This window comes from Cyprinus carpio, chromosome B4 (assembly GCF_018340385.1).
Source record: "Cyprinus carpio isolate SPL01 chromosome B4, ASM1834038v1, whole genome shotgun sequence".
Taxonomy (NCBI): domain Eukaryota; kingdom Metazoa; phylum Chordata; class Actinopteri; order Cypriniformes; family Cyprinidae; genus Cyprinus; species Cyprinus carpio.
In genome coordinates this window covers 29,893,610-29,911,129 of record NC_056600.1, presented here as the reverse complement: position 1 = coordinate 29,911,129, position 17,520 = coordinate 29,893,610, and the positions used below count along the sequence as shown (strand labels likewise).

General features: G+C 38.8%; 1 protein-coding gene across 1 annotated transcript; it reads left to right on the top strand.

The window, feature by feature from the left end:
• The first annotated feature begins 6,888 nt into the window (after nucleotides 1-6,888).
• Nucleotides 6,889-17,267, top strand: LOC122137238 (THAP domain-containing protein 1-like). The gene is made up of 4 exons (XM_042722997.1): nucleotides 6,889-6,969; nucleotides 8,322-8,342; nucleotides 16,709-16,788; nucleotides 17,144-17,267. The coding sequence occupies exons 1-4, from the start codon at nucleotides 6,889-6,891 to the stop codon at nucleotides 17,265-17,267; spliced, it is 306 nt and encodes a 101-aa protein (XP_042578931.1).
• The last annotated feature ends 253 nt before the right edge of the window (nucleotides 17,268-17,520 follow it).

Sequence of the window (17,520 nt, the reverse complement as noted above, 5' to 3'; positions counted from 1 at the left end):
CATCACTGACCATAATTCATAAAGACCCTAAACTTGTCAGGAAGGGCCCAAAGGTGCACATCTATTCAGGCATCTATTGATATATTATCATAAGCAGTAAATATGGCTTCGAATACATAAAAAAAAAAGACATGGCCAGTACCAGCCGATCAAATTTCAGCAACTAATAACATCAACCAGCCAATCAAATTTCAGCAACTAATAACATCAAGATGTGTCAAAAGTTGACTCTTGATCAAATTTCATAAAAGCAAGACATCATAAATCATGCTGGTGATTTCAAAGTTTTTACAGTGTTGTATAATTTAACATAAATTTCTGGGCTTGATCCGTGGGCTGAAGTTGTGAGCTTCTGGCTCTTTAATCGCTAGCAGCCAAAGCGCCCTTTCAGTCTGATTTATGTGCCCCAGACCACCATTTGGTAGTAATCGCCCATGTTTTGTTTTTCTAAACAAAGCAGCTTGCGCTTATAAACCCTACTTTAATATGCATTATACAGAAGCAAGATGAAAAGAAAACACCATCTCAACTTTTCTGAAGGGCGAATTAGGCACATTTTCATCCTCTGCTGTCTAAGCTTAAATCTATAGTCAAGTTTTGCAGAATGCTTCCTATTTCTCTTCTGGTTAGGTTTAATGCAAAAAAAATTTGATTTTCGCTGTAAGCTAAAAAAAAAAATCTGTGAAGATTGACCGGACTTTGTTGTAAAAAACAACATTATATTTAAAAAGACAAGTTATAATTGTTTCACTTTATTATCCACATGAGCCACTGGTGCTTGGACCCTGATGACTGCTGTTTCATTCATTTATGTGTAGTATAGTGTATTTTTATCACACTCCCTATAGCTTTCTATCTACATTTAAGGTGTTGACACAATGTTTTAAAGTTTTTGCTAATGTATTAATCTGTTTTCTCTGTTTCTCTGCCTGTAGGTGAAGGCTTCACTGGGAATGAATATTTTCAGTACTATAACCGCAGGCATTGCCATTATTTTTCTTTCACTGGATTTGGTTATAGAACTACACATGTCCTGCAGGGGTTCTGAATGTGGTTATTCAAAAATAAGAAATTATAAGGTATGTCTTCAACTTCTATATTCACTAGGGATGCACCGAAATTGCATTTTTGTTTTTTGTTCAAAGGAGAAAAATGGCCAAAAATGTGAGCCCAAATATTCACATTTGTTTAGTATTTTCTGATTAGAATGCTTCCAGTTTCACAATAGATCTGAGATGATAAAAGCTATTGTTTACTGCTGAGTTCAGGCCATTATCGAAAAAACACTCAAACTTTTTGCATGTGTATGAGAATTCACAGATAAAAGGTTACAAACGGTTATTTAACTGGATATTAGAAGCCAATTTAGAATCATTTTGCCATTAAAAAAAACTACTGTCATGTCACGCAGTGAACTATTAGCAAATGTAACAAGGTTCAGTATATGGAAGGAAGAAGACAGCGTCGGCGTGACTGGAACTCGTGTTTTATTCGACACAAAAGCAGGTGCGCTCAACACTACTGTTCTAATTATTTGTGTTCATGTTGATTTTTCTCTCAGACTTTCTATGTGGGAATCAGTGGTGTGTTACTGTTATTCGCCGTGGTTGAGTTTATCATCTCCATCTGTCTGTCAGCATTTGCCTGTAAAGCCATCCCTTGCTGTTTTCGTCCTCAGGTGAGTGACGCGCCAAATCAGAAGAGCTCAAACTTCTCTCCAGTTCAATGTAAAATTCACGAGTAAATACAGAACTACCACATTTTGCTATAAGTTTGATTGCATCATATAATAATTGCTGTTAATAGTGTTCATCGTCTGTTTGATTGTCTTTAATTGATGTTAACTGACAGTCACCACTGATAAGCTACTACTAAATATTGTAGAAACTTCATTTGCTGTAAAGCTGCTTTGCAACGATTTCTATCGTTAAGCCGCCACGATACAAATAAACTTGAAATAAATAAAGTGAACTCAGCACACATTATGTTCTCAAATATTAAACCTGCTGGCGCTTGCGAGAGATGGAGTTCATGAGAAGCATTTTTACTGTTGCCCTAAAAATACGTATAGCATAAAATGTTTTGGTCAAGATAATTATGTTATATTTTAGATTTGGGCTTGAGTTTGACTGGGTTTGATTTGTGTGTTTTTTGTACTGATAGAAATAAATAATTGAACAAAATAATTTAACAAACCTGCTGATTTCAAAATAATCCACCTCACACTTCATACAGAGTGAGTTTAAGGACTTCGTTGCTTTAAATTTGCTTTACTTTCTATTACTAATGAAGGCAATAAATTTAGGCTGTCAATTTGAAAGTAAAACACTTTTAAAAAGTCCACATTTTGACTGAGAGGTTCAGTACTCTGGTTGAAGGCACATAAGGGTATGTAGATTTAAAGCTCTAGAAAGAGTTTGAGTCACACATTTGTACTCTCAGAAATCGTTGTTGTTTATAAAGTATGTCAATATGTGCTCTGAAACGACATTAAATATGCTCCACTTAATAATATTTTATTTCAAGACATTTGTTGGGTTTTCGTTGTTAAACACCCTTTCTTGTAGAACCAATTTCTTATGTATCCCTAATTCTAACACCCCGTGTTTTTCTAAAGATGCAGTATGCTCAGGTCTCAGCACCACAGTCCTCTGATTTCAGAACCATTAGGTTTCCAGGATCTTAACAGCTCAGAGGTAAGAGAAGCTTCGTTATCAAAATTAAAATGAACATCGCACAGAAAAGCGCTCATATTCCCCTCTTTCTGATGTCAAATCTACAAATGATCTTGAACTTGTGCGACATGAATGGTTTCAGCTCTCTTTGCCTGCATTGAAATGACTGATTAATGTCATTAACATATAAAGACCACCAGTCATCGTCCAAATCCTTTCATCTAGAACGGCGAGGCTGCAAAAAACTGCTTACACTTCCAAAACCACCTGTAGTCTTGTCAGGACAAAAACTCAGAAGTACATTTCATGTGCTCAGACCCTGATGTGATGCTAAGCACTCTTCCACGTCCAAAGGCAGTTTTACAAATATGAGCTGCTAGCGATGGATTTAAAAGCATGCTAAGATCAAATCTGTTCGTATGCACGCTTTATAAATGTGTACTGGAAATAATAATTAAAAGCACTCAATGATGAGAGCAATAATTGTTAAGCATAATATTATCAATAAATAAGCAATCAAGCAAGAAAGCTCATCATATATAGCGTTTTTCTTCTTGCAGATACCTGTGACCAGCAGCTCTTAGATTCCTCGCTACATCCCATGCACGGACTTGCATGAGAATACAGTGGAATGCAATCAATATTATTAAGTGGACAGTATTCCCTTATGAAAACAAAAAATATATGGGAATGTTTTTAAAAAAATATAATGCAATTTCTAAAATAATACATTTCCATACATGGAAACTATACTGCAGTATATTCATGGGTCATGTATGGCTATATATTGAGCCATATAAAAATAAATTTTTACATGTAATAGCTTTATTTTAACACTCAATTTATATTTCAAGAGTTAATGCTTGGGTTTATATATAGTCGAACACATTCATAAACTTTTGTGTTACTTTGTTTGCTTTGTTACACATTTCATTTATTGCGAAAAATATTTGTGATGTATGAAAAAAACTGAAAACAAATATTAAAGTTTTCTATTTTTGGAGTATTGGATGTCTTGTTAAAATCATTTAACAGGTTTATTTTCATATTATTTATTTCAGTTTAAAGGTATTTTATCCCATGTATATCTATATATTATAAATATTATTATTGAATAAATACACTACATAATTAAATATATTGTCACATTTTTCAATATATGAAAGGTATCAATTCCTTATGTATTATTCAGTATCTTGTAATATATTAACACATATTATTCAGTATATTTTCAATATACATTAAGCACTTTAATATATTGATTGTTAGTGTACAAGAGAAGATGTTTTCTTTGCCTGAGGGTTGTGCTGCTGCAGTTGTATATGTAGCTTTCATGCGAAAATTAACTGGAATGTAAACAGGTTGTAAATAAGAATGCACATTGCAAAATGTAAAAAGCTGTTAGGTATCAGTATGCATGAATATTCATCACAGTTAATCAGGGTGCATAATAGAGTTCCAAATGTTGATAGTGTAATTAACAAAATGCTACTTTCATTTTACATAACTATCTAGATTTATGCACACCTCCAAACATTCATCAACCAATTAGATTCAATCATTCAACAGCCCTCGCGCACTGGATTGCTGTAGCAATGGATTAAAGCATCATTAGTCTTACATTCAAAAAGTCATCAGTTTGGACTCTGGGTGAGAAGAAATCTATTGTTCAAAGAAACATAAACCAAAAGTCAATGTGATTGCCGTTTTCAGCAATTGGATGTAACTTTTTTTATTCAAATAAATGTTTACTTCAATATCAACTGTGCATGTTCATAATTACTGTTAAATGCCAGTGTCTCGATATATGTGGGTCAAAGACAAGATGTCACCATTTTGGTGTCCACATTAAAACAAGTTTACAAAAGTAATTTTATATATATATATAATGACGTTAAATGCAAGTAAAGTGTCTACTTTCATATTTCAAATAACTTTGGAGAAAATAACATCAAAATATGGAAACTAATGTTCCAAAGTGTAAAACTGTCATTCAGCCTAACGGGTCCGGACCTTTGATTTTACCATTACAGCTTTAAATGAACATAAATTAGCAAGTTAACAAATACATCTGTTGTCTTAATATTTTTACGCCATAACAACCAACACTTACATTACATAATAAGACTCTAAGAGTTTTGTCCCAATACAGCTTGTCAGAGATCATTCAGTGTAACAGAACTTAAAGAAGTTATTCTTGAAATCATATAAAAAGCTGTTCCTGCTCTTAAATACTTGATAATTCCACCTTTTCATGTTGTGGTTACCTAAGATACAAAAAACACGTCATTCAATGAAATGCCAAAAAAACACCTGGAAGCGATAGTGGGCAGAGATTTAGTAAGGGGAGACAGCTGAGGGGAAAAAAGCTGTTACTGAATCTACTGGTCCTTATCAGAGAGGCTCTAAGAAGGGCCTCCCGGAGGGGTCAGGGGGTTAAACAGTCTATAGTCAGGGGTGAGAGGAGTCCTTATGGGATGCTGCGAAGCTTCGGCGTGAGACAGCTGTTTCCTCTGGATGTCCTCAATAGCAGAAGTGGTGGCCCCTGTGATGGGCTGGGCGGGGTTTTTCACCACACTCTGCGGTGCCTTTGGCGAGGGAGCAAATTTAGTGGTGAATAGGGGGCCCCAGGCAAAATATGAGGAATGGAGACCCCTTACATTTTCATACATTTTCTTAGATAAACCTTGAGGTTCCTTTTTGTTTTGATGTTTACTGATGGTGCCCCATAGTTGTGTCCAATGTTTCTACATTGTAGCCTAAATGTTAAATGGCTTTAAATACAAACAGGTCCTTCTAAAAAAATTAGCATAAGATTCCTGAGGCTTTTAAAAACTCCCAGCCTGGTTCATTACTCAAAACCGCAATCATGGGTAAGACTGCCGTCCAGAAGGCCATCATTGACACCCTCAAGCGAGAGGGGGGTAAAGACACAGAAAGAAATTTCTGAATCGAATAGGCTGTTCCCAGGATGCTGTAACATAGGCTGAAAAGCTTTTTATGGAGATGAAGATTTCGCTTTTCAGGCACGCACCTAATCATGGAGATGAGAGTGCCAATTCTGGCACCACTGAGTAAATACTGGTAAATGTTTTACTGACCATGGTATTACTGTGCTCAGTGGCCTGCCAACTCTCTGACCTGAACCCCATAGAGAATCTGTGGGATATTGTGAAGAGAAAGTTGAGAGACGCAAGACCCAACACTCTGGATGAGCTTAAGGCACGCTGTATCGAAGCATCCTGGGCCTCCATAACACCTCAGCAGTGCCACAGGCTGATTGCCTCCATGCCACGCCGCATTGAAGCAGTCATTTCTGCAAAAGGATTCCGACCAAGTATTGAGTGCATAACTGAACATAATTATTTGAAGGTTGACTTTTTTGTATTAAAAACACTTTTTCTTTTTATTGGTCGGATGAAATATGCTAATTTTTTAGAGATAGGAATTTTGGGTTTTCATGAGCTGTATGCCAAAATCATCAGTATCAAGAGCATGCTCAAAACAATAAAAGACCTGCAGGGGAAAATATTTCAGTTGCTGTGTATTGCAATGAATCTAAAAATATATGACAAAAATGGTCTCTCAGTTTGGTTCACTAGGCTACACAATAATCATGGGAAGACTGCTGATCTGACAGTTGTCCAGAAGACAATCACTGACACCCTTCACATGGAGGGTAAGACACAAAGCATTCATTGCCAAAGAAGCTGGCTGTTCACGAATTGCTGTATCCAAGCATGTTAACTGAAAGTTGAGTGGAAGAAAAAGTGTGGAAGAAAAAGATGCACAACCAACCGAGAGAACGCGGCCTTATGAGGATTGTCAAGCAAAATCGATTCAAGGATTTGAGTGGAACTTCACAAGGGGAACGGACTGAGGCTGGGGTCAGGCATCAAAAGCCACCCGCTACGCAGGCGCGTGTCAAGGAGTTTGGCTACAGCTGTGGTGATATTCCTCTTGTTAAGCTTTTCCTGAACCTGTGAGACAGCCGTCAGAGGCCTGCTTACCTGGGCCAAGGAGAAGAAGAACTGCACGCTGTTGCCCAATGGTCCAAAGTCCTCTTTTCAGATGTAGAAAGCCAGTTTTTGGCCATTTCATTTGGAAACCAAGGTCCTAGAGGTCTGGGAGGGAGGATGATGGGAGAAGCTCCTAGTAAGCTTGCTTGAGGATCCGGTGCCAAAAGCACGCCAGAAGTTGAGGTTAGAAAATGATGACCGCCAGGCCGTTTGGTGCGTTTGACTGGCCAGCACACTCACTCAGACCGGAACACTGCAAACTGAGAATCTATGGGGTATTGTCAAGTGAGGAAAAATAAGAAACAAGAGACTAAAAAATGCAGATGAGAGGCTGAAGGCCACTGTCAAAGAAACACAGGGCTTCCAGCACCACCTCAGCAGTGCCACAAAACTGATCCACCTCCATTAGAGTCCTGCACCGGTCGGGTACCCACGGTACCGTGATAAAAAGTGGCTAAAACGCTGAATTGTGACATTCCTAAAAATTCACGGGCAGGGGATGCGGTGGATAATTAACTTTATGGCGTGGTAGTAGCCGGATGAAAAATATGTGAACATTTGTATGTCTAAATTACCATTACACACATGCAACAACGATATGACATTGACCGAATACGCCACCACCACCGCGACAGTGCTTAATTATTGTTGATGCTTCTCGTGAGCCTAGTAAGGCTATTGTTTGTGAGCTTACAGGTTCAGGCTTTTCGTATTGTATTCTTGTTTTTTTTTTCATTAATAGGTCTATTTATGCAGTAGTTATCAGGTTCCACAGCCTATTTAGAGGTGCTTCATGGTAGGCTACCTGAATGCCTGTTTCATTAGCTCATTCATGACGCTTGTTGTGTGATTGCTTGAGAGAGAGGTATAAGCTGATGGTAAATGCACCAGCGCACTTTAATTGAAATGATTTTAGCATGTGTGAGATTAAACATATTTAAAACTACTTCAGTCCTGTGTGCACTGAATTTTACTTCAATAACATGATTTCATACCTGAGCTTGAATTACCAGAAATAAATGAAACTCCTTTTCCGCACACATCACGACATCTCTAATTCTGAGATGCACCCTGTAATGGAAAAGTGATTAAAGTTCATTTAGTTTTTTTATAAAGTAAATTTTAGAAAAAATGTTTGAGCATTTTTTTATTTTGTAAAATGTAGGCTGGTTTTTTTTATTTCTTAGTTTTTTTTTAACGGCGCACGGCGTGATCACTTGTCTAGTTTTTCTGAAACAGGATCTGAAACCAAACTAAATACGCTAGGCAGGTCAGCCTTCCCCTCGTTGCGATAAAGCGGCGGTAAGAGTAATCATCCCATTCTAAACTGAAAGGGCCATAGTTTTATTTGTGTGCACTCACAATATCAACAAATCAAGAAAATCGTTTTATGAAATAAAGAAAAACGCGCAAACGCTTTTCTGCCACCTGGGGTTTTAAACAGGAGTACTTCACAATGATGAACCTAAACTCAGCTTTAATCTTGCCTCTACAGACCTGATTAAAAAAAAAAATAAAAAAAAAATAGAAAGCTTTAAATTCACTAGCTCTACTTTAAAATGAAATAATTCAGATATAAAATAAAAACTCTTTCATGATTATGTAATCCGTGCATTTCTCTTTAAAGGCATCACCCATTAAGGAGATGGTGAGTCATTTTTTTCATCACCATAACTGATGGATATCTAAAATATAAAAATAAGGAAAGTTTGTAAATAGACCGATTATACTTTGACTTTTTATTTTTTATAAATTCTGTATACAATTAAAATATAAACACAAATTATGCAATGGCAAATATAGGCTATGCAAAACTTTGTCCTATAATTATATAGCTGCTTTTTTCTGATTTTTTTTCTATGCTGCTCTGTGCTTAATATCTTAACATGTAAAGGATTTTCTGCAACATAATTTTTGATATGTGAATTCATATATGAGCCTCATTTATTAGCCTCTTTTTTTTTTTTTTTTTTTTTTTTACATCATGAATTCATTGTATTCCCATTTGTAAAATAGGCAACTGTGACGAGAGTGATGTAATACGGTCGCGGGAACAGAGCTGCGGCGTGGTGGAGGGGAAGCAGGTGTGGCTCATTTCCCCAATCACCCACCCGGCCTCGGGCCCGCTCCCATCGACTCTTTGGCTCCCCGCCCGCTCGTCACACCAATAAATTAAATTATTTGTGAGCTAACTCGATCTCATGATACTCTATATAGCAATACCCCTTTCTGCTTCTGTTTGATTATAATATTTCTATGCAGAAATTGAATTTGGCATGCAAAAAGACTTATAAATTCATAATAAATGGCATGGCTGGTTCAGTCAGCTGAAATGTTTTATGGGGAAATCGAGGTCAGGGGTCTGAGCGCTCATGGTACCCATTATGCATACAGCCGCATTAACACCTGCAGGAAGCCGCTGGACTCAGACGGTTGTCGTGGTAATAAACACCGTGAAACAGCAACTGTTAATGTGTCAGCGCTTAATGCGAACAACTACTATATGAAAAGCATTTTTAGGGGCCCCCTGGCTTTAGGGGGGGCCCAAGGCGTCGCATGCCCACCCTTTGGCCTAATGGGTAAGTCCACCCCTGGCCTTTGCATGGTCAACAACTGAGCAGTTCCCATACCAGACTTGTGATACAACTGGTCAGGATGTTCCTCGATCACACACCAGCTGGAAGTTCACCAGATGGCTAAAGACAGCTGGTTCTTCTTCAGTACGTCCTGAGAAAGAAGAGGCGCTGGTGAGCTCTTTTTTTGACCAGGCTGGAGGTGTTTTGTGTGTCCAGGACATAGTCCTCCGAGATGGGTGGTTCCCAGCGAACTTGAAGCTGGAGACATATTCAACAATCATCATGCTAATGTGGATGTGGTAATGCTGCTCTTCCTTTCTTCTTCCTGAAGTCCACAATGAGCCTCCCTTTGTCTCTGCTGGTGTTAATGGGAGCAGGTTATTGTCACGCACCATGTGGCCAGGTGCTGTACCTCCCTCCCCTGTAGGCAGTCCGCATCGGGTTGTCCTCTGATGATCCAATCACCGTGTGTGTCATTCTGCAAACTTAATATGGAGTTGGATCCATGCACAGGCTTGCAGTCGTGGTGTAGAGGGAGTAGAGAAATGGGGCTCAGCACACCGCCCTGTTTACGCCGGTGTCAGTCTGTGAGGGGTGGGGAGCAGGTGTGGCTACCTAACCATGCTGAGGTCTTGTTTTGTCAGAAATCTCCATAATCCCCATCTTACAGAGGGAGTGTTAGTGTCTAACGAAGTCTCCCATTTTTGGGTGTGTCCGTTGAGGAGGCATGAACAGTGTTAAACTGCTAGATTGGCTGAAGTCACAACAACACGAACCATCCGTCCTAGCGGCATTTGTGTCTGTTATTGTCAGCAAGTGTGGTGAGCTACAGAGTGCAGCACTGTGTAACTGCATCCCTCTGTGCTCCTATTGCTAGAACAGTAGGTGAATTTGGTGGGTGAGACCAGTGTGGGTGGGAGGCAGTCGCTTGAGGTCGGCTAGGACCATTCACTCAAAGCAACTTCAGGCAACAGTAGGATGCTACTGGGCGGTATTCAGTTTGGCCACTGGCACAATGGGATGTGTGACTTAAAGCTACTGTTGGGTACAGTTTGCTTGGGTGCAGTGACCACGGGTTGAAAATGGCTGTGAAGACCCCTGATAAGCCTGTTTCCCTGCACAATGCCCCCTATCGCACAGTTCCAGGAATGCTGCTCCGTGCCAGCAGGCCTTGCGTGTGCTGGGATCCGCTCTATGCAGTGTAGAGCATCTGTGGAGTGCGAGTTTGGAGGCTTGGCGTGGTTTGCTGGAGTGTGTGGGCCGTCTCCCTTGCTGTCACTGTTGGAAGCGAGCATAAAAAGTCATTTAGCTTGTTAAGGAAGGAGACGTCTGTGAAACCGTTGGAGTGGTAGTTCGCATGGTTTGTAGTTGCTGATGACCTGGATGCCCCGCCACATGTGTCCGGGGTAATAGTTTTTGTAAAAGTTTTGATGCCCCTCTCAGGTTGTTAGCTCCTGGATTTGCTGTAGGCCTGAGCTGCCATCTGACCTGAAGGCAGTGTGTTGCAGGCTTTTCAGCAGAAGTCGTGACCTCCTTAAACTCATCAATGGCTTCTGATTAGGGTGTGTTGTGGATCCGTTTCTCTGTTGAAACACAGTCAATTGTGGTGTTGATTGTAATCCAGTACAGGAGGAGGTAGTAGGATATCAAATTTTCCGCGTGACAGCCCACAGGCATCCTGAGACCAGCACACATATTCCCAGTACGTGTATTTGAAACCTGTCGCTGAGTAAATCATGCTGTGTCCATTGTCACACTTTGATGGTCCTCACTGATGGCTTCACACCGTTGATGAGGGTGAATCCTCAGGGCTGAGAAAAAAGAAAGGTGATCAGACTGTCCAAGGTGGGGGAGGGGGGTCGCGACTAGCTCCATCAACTAGTTCGTGTAAACATGATCCAAAGTTATGTCTCCTCTAGTGTGGCAGGAAACATGTCGATGGAATTTGGGGAGCACTGTCTTTAACCCTCTGGAGTCAATTAACGCGTATACGCTTTTTGGGGTATTTTCAAAATAACACTTTCAGTTTTGATCGTACAGATAAGAGCAATACATCAATCGAATCTGTAAAGGGTCTACTTTTTTGTATACAGACATAATAACAACAAAAACTTTGTGCACGGCGGCTAAAATAAAGCATAACAAACAATTGTGAGTTGCTGCCTCGCGCGATGATCTTCAGATTACAAACGCTACTATTAAAAACTAACACTGTAGAGCTCAGTGAATACGGCAACACAGAGACATGAGAGAGATATCTCTTTAAAGCCTGACATGCCCACTTTAAACTAAAACAAGTGCTGCCGAAAACAAATACCCCTGGTGATAAAGTAATCCATAAGAAAACAACACGATGCCCATTTTCACGCCTCCCTTCATTGATCTTCTACGCGACCACGCCTCCACGCTGAACACGCTTTTTGAGATGATAATGTTTCACTGGTAGCACGCCGCTTGAATACTTCATCATCAACAGAAGACAACGCAGCTTAGACTGTTCTTCAAGTTTTTTTTTATTTTTTACTGTTTGCTTCATGATGAGAGGAATAAGACATAATTCACCCCCAAAATGATGTAAATGTGGTTGAGGATTTGAGATTTGGATTTCTCAGAAAAAAGAATGAAGCATCTTTATTCAGCAGAGATCATATAAGGTCCAGTTATAAGTTCCCTTTTTATTTATTTATATACTTGGACTAGTTTTCACATAACGTGTAAACATTTTACTATGTTAGATCTTTTCCAAAGACTTTACAAACTAGGAAATTCGGCTTGACTAAATGTATAATGGCGAAGTGGGTAATAATATGGAGCTGTGGAGATTTGCGATTCAACAATATACCGCTACTATGTACCATTCAAAAGCTTGATGTAACAATATAAGATGTACCAATGGTAATGTAACTGTAACAAAGCTGTTTACACCTCAATGCTGTTCCTGCTTTAATTACGATCCCTAACGCCACCTGAAAAAAATATTCTCACCCGTTCTTTTAGAGTGGCGGAGACATTAATAATAATGGATAGCTCAATGGGATAAGTCGATGATAATAATAATAAAACTGTTTGATAAAACATAGCATAAGGACCCTTGGAGACCATTTGGTGAAGGTCTTGAAAGATATATTTAAATGATTAGAAAACCACTCAGCACAGTGAGCCTTTGAGTAGGCATCAAAGCACAACTACTAATAACTAAGCATGTCATTACGTGACTGTTACTTTGTTGTGAGAGATCTAAAACCGAAATCCTGAATAATAAAAAAATGCAATTGCGTTTTGATTGGATGAGTCGACAGACATCGGGCCATGTGAAAAATCGCTTTGTGTGTCCGTGACTCAATTTTTCGATGCAGGCACAACTAGGATTCACCCTGTTTCTGGAAACTGGTAGCAGAGCTATTCCGACCAAGACAGACAGTGGCCAACTGTCTAAATTCGCAGACTTTAATCAGTATTTTTCACTGTAAGTGAGAAGGTGGTGATTACACAATTCATTTAGAAAGAACAAGGTCTGTGAAACCTACACAGTTCACTCCTTCTTATGCTTTAATGGACAGAGACTATGTTTTATTGCTGCACACTCCACACTGAATCAGATCCGACAAAAATGATGGCCCAAAGCTCAGACTAAACACACAGGGCCTCATTTATAATCAATCGTACATAGAAAGAAGCGCAGATATGTGTGCACAAATCAACTTACGACTGAGTTCAGCGTGTGATTCATGAAACGTTGTATGCCCCCAGTCTGATATATGAATGATAGCACGTTGATAAATGCATGACAGAACTTCATGCTCCTAAAATCACCCGCCTTTAAAACCCTAGAGTTTTACGACACGGAGAAACTAAATCCGGCCACAAAGAGGACATAAACTCATAAAGTGAAATTGAGCTTACTCCAAAACACCATTCATATTATTTGATTTATTGAATATTATTTTTACCTCCCGTAAATTAAAAATACATTCTATTTAGTTCCCCTCACTCTACAACATAATTAGATATTAAATTTAATGTATTCAGAATAGAACAAGAATGAAAAATAAATATGCTAAATTATATCTTACCAATAAAACCAAATTAAGCGTAGTGGCATTCAGTATAAGCAGCATACATACATGTCAAGCAAAACTGAAATGGCACTGGGCTCACAAGCCTGTCTCATACCACAAGATCCAATGTTTTCAATTTTTTGCCATTTTTTTAAACATTGTTTGCACATACTTTTATGTATTATGTACCTAACATGGCTTTTTATACTTCCTCTGTTCTTATACCGTGTAAAATCCCTTCATATTAGGAGCCAAAGCAGTGTTTGTTTTGGGCAAGCTCTGCACCTCTGATTTTTCCAGCCGGACCTTTGTTTAATAACAGTGCAACTTTTATGTTTTGGTTGACTGCATTTTAGAGTGAGGGCCTTGGAATTCTGAAATCTCAGGCAGCGCTAAACTGAATGGATTTTTGTAGCATTGAGTGAGGCACCCATTTGGTGATCAGATTGATTAAATCAAATAAAGATGTGAAAGAAAAGGAAAAAAAATGCTTTATATGCCTATGCTTGTTGCACTTTTTTTTTCTTTCTGTTAATGCTGTTAGTATATTATAGCCTATTAATATCTTTTATGTGATCCTTTGTATTTTATTCCTTTTATAGACTTAATTTCCATTTTTCTTCTTTCACAGAAGTGCTGCAAGTGCATGATGCGATGATTAAATCCTCATGTTCTTGTTTACGCTGCTATTTGCACATAAAAAAGCTAAAACCTTCTAAACTTACTGGTTAACGATGGACTAATGAGCTGTAGTTTGGCTTCGGTTCAGGAAAAATACAAGAAATGAACAAAATGCTGTCATTCTACCAATTTACTAGCTATGCGTGCAACTTTAGGTAAACTCAAATTGACAGCTTGCGTACAAGAGCTGAGACCACACATGATCATTTGATGGTCAGCCACTGGAACAAGCATCTGTTCACTTATTGATCAACTTACCACAGTTGTTCACGTAGGATTCAAAACATCTGTATGCCCCTAATTTTCTGTCTGACGTTATGTTTTTCGTATGAATGAGGCCCACGTGCATCGTTGATAAAAGTAATGCAGAAGTCTATTATGGCTATCATGCCAGCAGACACCCTGAACCGATATGTGCATCTGCTCCATCGCAATTTCTCCCGGGTTGCATGCGGAGAAATAAACCCAATGAATTTGCTTTGCTGATGATGCCCTCTTGACTCAAATCTTGTGAATCTCTCCCTGCCTTCACTACTGATGGCAAGGCAAGTAGTCGTCTAGCTTCTCCTCATGCAACAGCGCCTGCCTTAAATGAAGATACAAAGGCAATGGATGTTGATGAATTCTGGCACCATATTTCTACTTTGCAGGATTTCGAAAGGGCAACCGTGTTCAGTGAATTGGGAAAGTTTGCCCTCAATGTTCCCATGTTTCCCCATTCAAATGCAAAATGTGAACGTGTTTTTTCCAAAGTCAACCTCATCAAAACAAAGCTACGAAATGGCTCATTTCACATACTCTGAATGGGCTTGTGCACACCTCAGAGTGTGTAAAAAAATTCGGGGAGGTGCACTGCTTTTGTGCATCTTAAGCCATCCCGCATCAGCACTATGTTGCTGTCCATGGCAGCTGACATCAATTTGTTACCACAAAAGACTCCCTCAACATCTGGCAACCACGCCTTGGGCATCAGAAGACAGCGACTTCGGAGTGGAGTTTGAACCTTCCCACTAAGGTACTCCCTAGTTTTTTTTCATCTATTGTGGTAATTTTACTTGCGTTGTGTCAAATCATTGTTTGTCTAGATGATAGCTGTATTCTCTCTGTTTGACTCGTATTCTTCCAAATACGATAATTTTGAGGTTCTGGTACAATACTTGGACATTTTTCCAATCTGGCAACACTGAAACGCGGATTCATTCAGGAAACGTAAACACCGCTGTGTTGCTCGAGAGATGCACAACATTTCTGCTATATGGCTTTAAAGGTAATATGTTCTCTGCAAAGATTGAGCAATAACCCCACAGGGTAATATTCTGTTTAATATATAACACAATATCAACTACTTATATAAAATCACATTTAAACTTTCAGGACAAAAATCAGCACTACCTCGGTGATTGTTCTCGCTTACCGTGGTGATATTGTATGATATAAATATGATGCAAACACCCAATATCTTGAAGTACATGGCATAACTGTACTTATGGAGTTTGCTGCCACTGAATCTTATTGGTCAACAGTCAACTGTATGTTATACAGGTATGGTTGGTGGGACCAGTGCATTAACTACATTAAAATATTTTAATCAATGCTATTTTTTTCATAACTAATAACAAGGCTAACGCTGCTAAAACTGACAGTCCCTTATATACATGAAAGGTGCGTGCGGTGTGTAGTTAAAAGGAGTGCGTGTGTGGTGTTTTAAAAGAGGAGGCATATACGGTGGTGTTATTAAAAGCATGAGGCATCAAAGCCTTCAATGTCCTATTACACTTAAGATGTTGTCACTTTTTTCCTGGTTAAATAAATGTAACATAAAAAATAGAACAAATAATTCTATTTTGAGTGTTTATTAATATTATTATTATTTAATACTTTTTAATACTAATTATACATTTCTATAGTGCTTTGCCACATGCATTTTATATTTATTCCAAAATAATAAAAGGCAGATACACAAATTTTTTTGTAGTTTTAGTTTCCACATTCTTATTTTTATGAATGTAACTGAATGTAATTACAGGATGTAAGGATGTTAGAGTGAAAAGGATTTATTTGTGTAATTTTACTACATGATTATTCCGTGCACGAAGAACATTCTTTTCAAAGAATCTCAGTTAACTAAATATAATAAGCTAGTTGCAGTGATTTTACAATGACAGTGTACTGTAATCAAATTTATATGCATCAACTAATGCCTGAGATCATTTTACAGTAGCTGTGTCCTGCTTTTACAGCTGCTGTATAAGCAGACGTATATGTACAGGTGCTCACCACCAAAACACATGTAACTGACTACAATGAATCACAGCTTTGTTGCTTCTTAGTTGCTTCTTCACTCAGCATGTAGAGTGGAAACATACAGGAATAACTGAATATTTATCTTAAATGTGCCTCAAATATCTGGGGATTAAAACCTACGTTTTTGTAGTGTAACAAGAGGAGTGTCATGGGTGGAAAAAAAGGCAAACAGTAACTCGGTGACACCCGTGAACACCGAAACCGGCAGTGCTTTTTGTTGTAACAAATAACTTCTTGTTATACTTCTCTGACTGAACTAGCAAGGAGCAGTTAGATATCGATGAAAAGAGATAATTTGCAGGAAATGGCTGCACTGACAGGAATATCCATAATGTCATATAAATGTTTGCGGGGCACATTTGGGGGAAGCTTTTGGAATCTCATAATGGACCGAGAAATGCCTCCCGTGTGCTGCTTGGGGCTGTACAAACCGCCGCACAATTGAAAATAGGTCTCAGGGAATTACTTTTCACAGGTAAGACTGAAAAGTTGTTGACTGACACTGATCTGGTTGTATTTGGTCATTAAAACATTATGTAGACACAACTTGACAGTAATAGACCGTCGGAGTCACACTGTTAATAGCTAGCGATATCGATATTTTGCTGTTGTTTTGGGTGATATGGTTTTTTTTGGTCATTTCTTTATTGTATAGTTTTAGCATATGGTAAATTATACATGGTAAATCGCCCGTAATCGAAATATTTATTTATATTGCCGTGTTTTTTTTCAGTGCCGACTTAGCGTTACTCGTTTCGGCTAAGCGACATGAATCTAATTTAACGTTAACTGTTAGTAGTTGGCTAGCTAACTCTTTTCACACGCTGAAGGTTTCCCAAAAACATACAGCTGAGGAGGCAGTGGGAAGTAGATTTAAGAAGAGAAGGTTTTTCCGCAAGCGAGTCCTCCGTGCTATGCAGTGAACATCTTCCAATAGGCGCTGAGGAACTTTGAACATGGACAGGTCAAATTGTGAGGGAGTACGGGATGGAGCAGCGGGATAAAACTCACTCGAACGATCTTCAGTTTTCCCCCACATCGCTAACAAAAGAGTAGGGTTTGATCGTCACACTGGTTATTAATATTTGAGTAGCATTGTCATGTAAATTAGTTAGTGGAATATATTGGGCTAAAGTAATATTTATTTTAGCCTTTGGCAACCAGGAAGGCATAGGAGTAAAGGATGGGTGGGGATTGTTGGTGTGGT

What these genes read in the sequence shown, in the direction of transcription:
- LOC122137238 (XM_042722997.1), top strand. Translation starts at nt 6,889, where the DNA reads ATGACCGCCAGGCCGTTTGGTGCGTTTGACTGGCCAGCACACTCACTC. An exon ending in CATCACCCATTAAGGAGATG is followed by an intron (nt 8,343 to 16,708) that starts GTGAGTCATTTT and finishes TAATGGACCGAG; the next exon opens with AAATGCCTCCCGTGTGCTGC. An exon ending in CAGGGAATTACTTTTCACAG is followed by an intron (nt 16,789 to 17,143) that starts GTAAGACTGAAA and finishes CACACGCTGAAG; the next exon opens with GTTTCCCAAAAACATACAGC.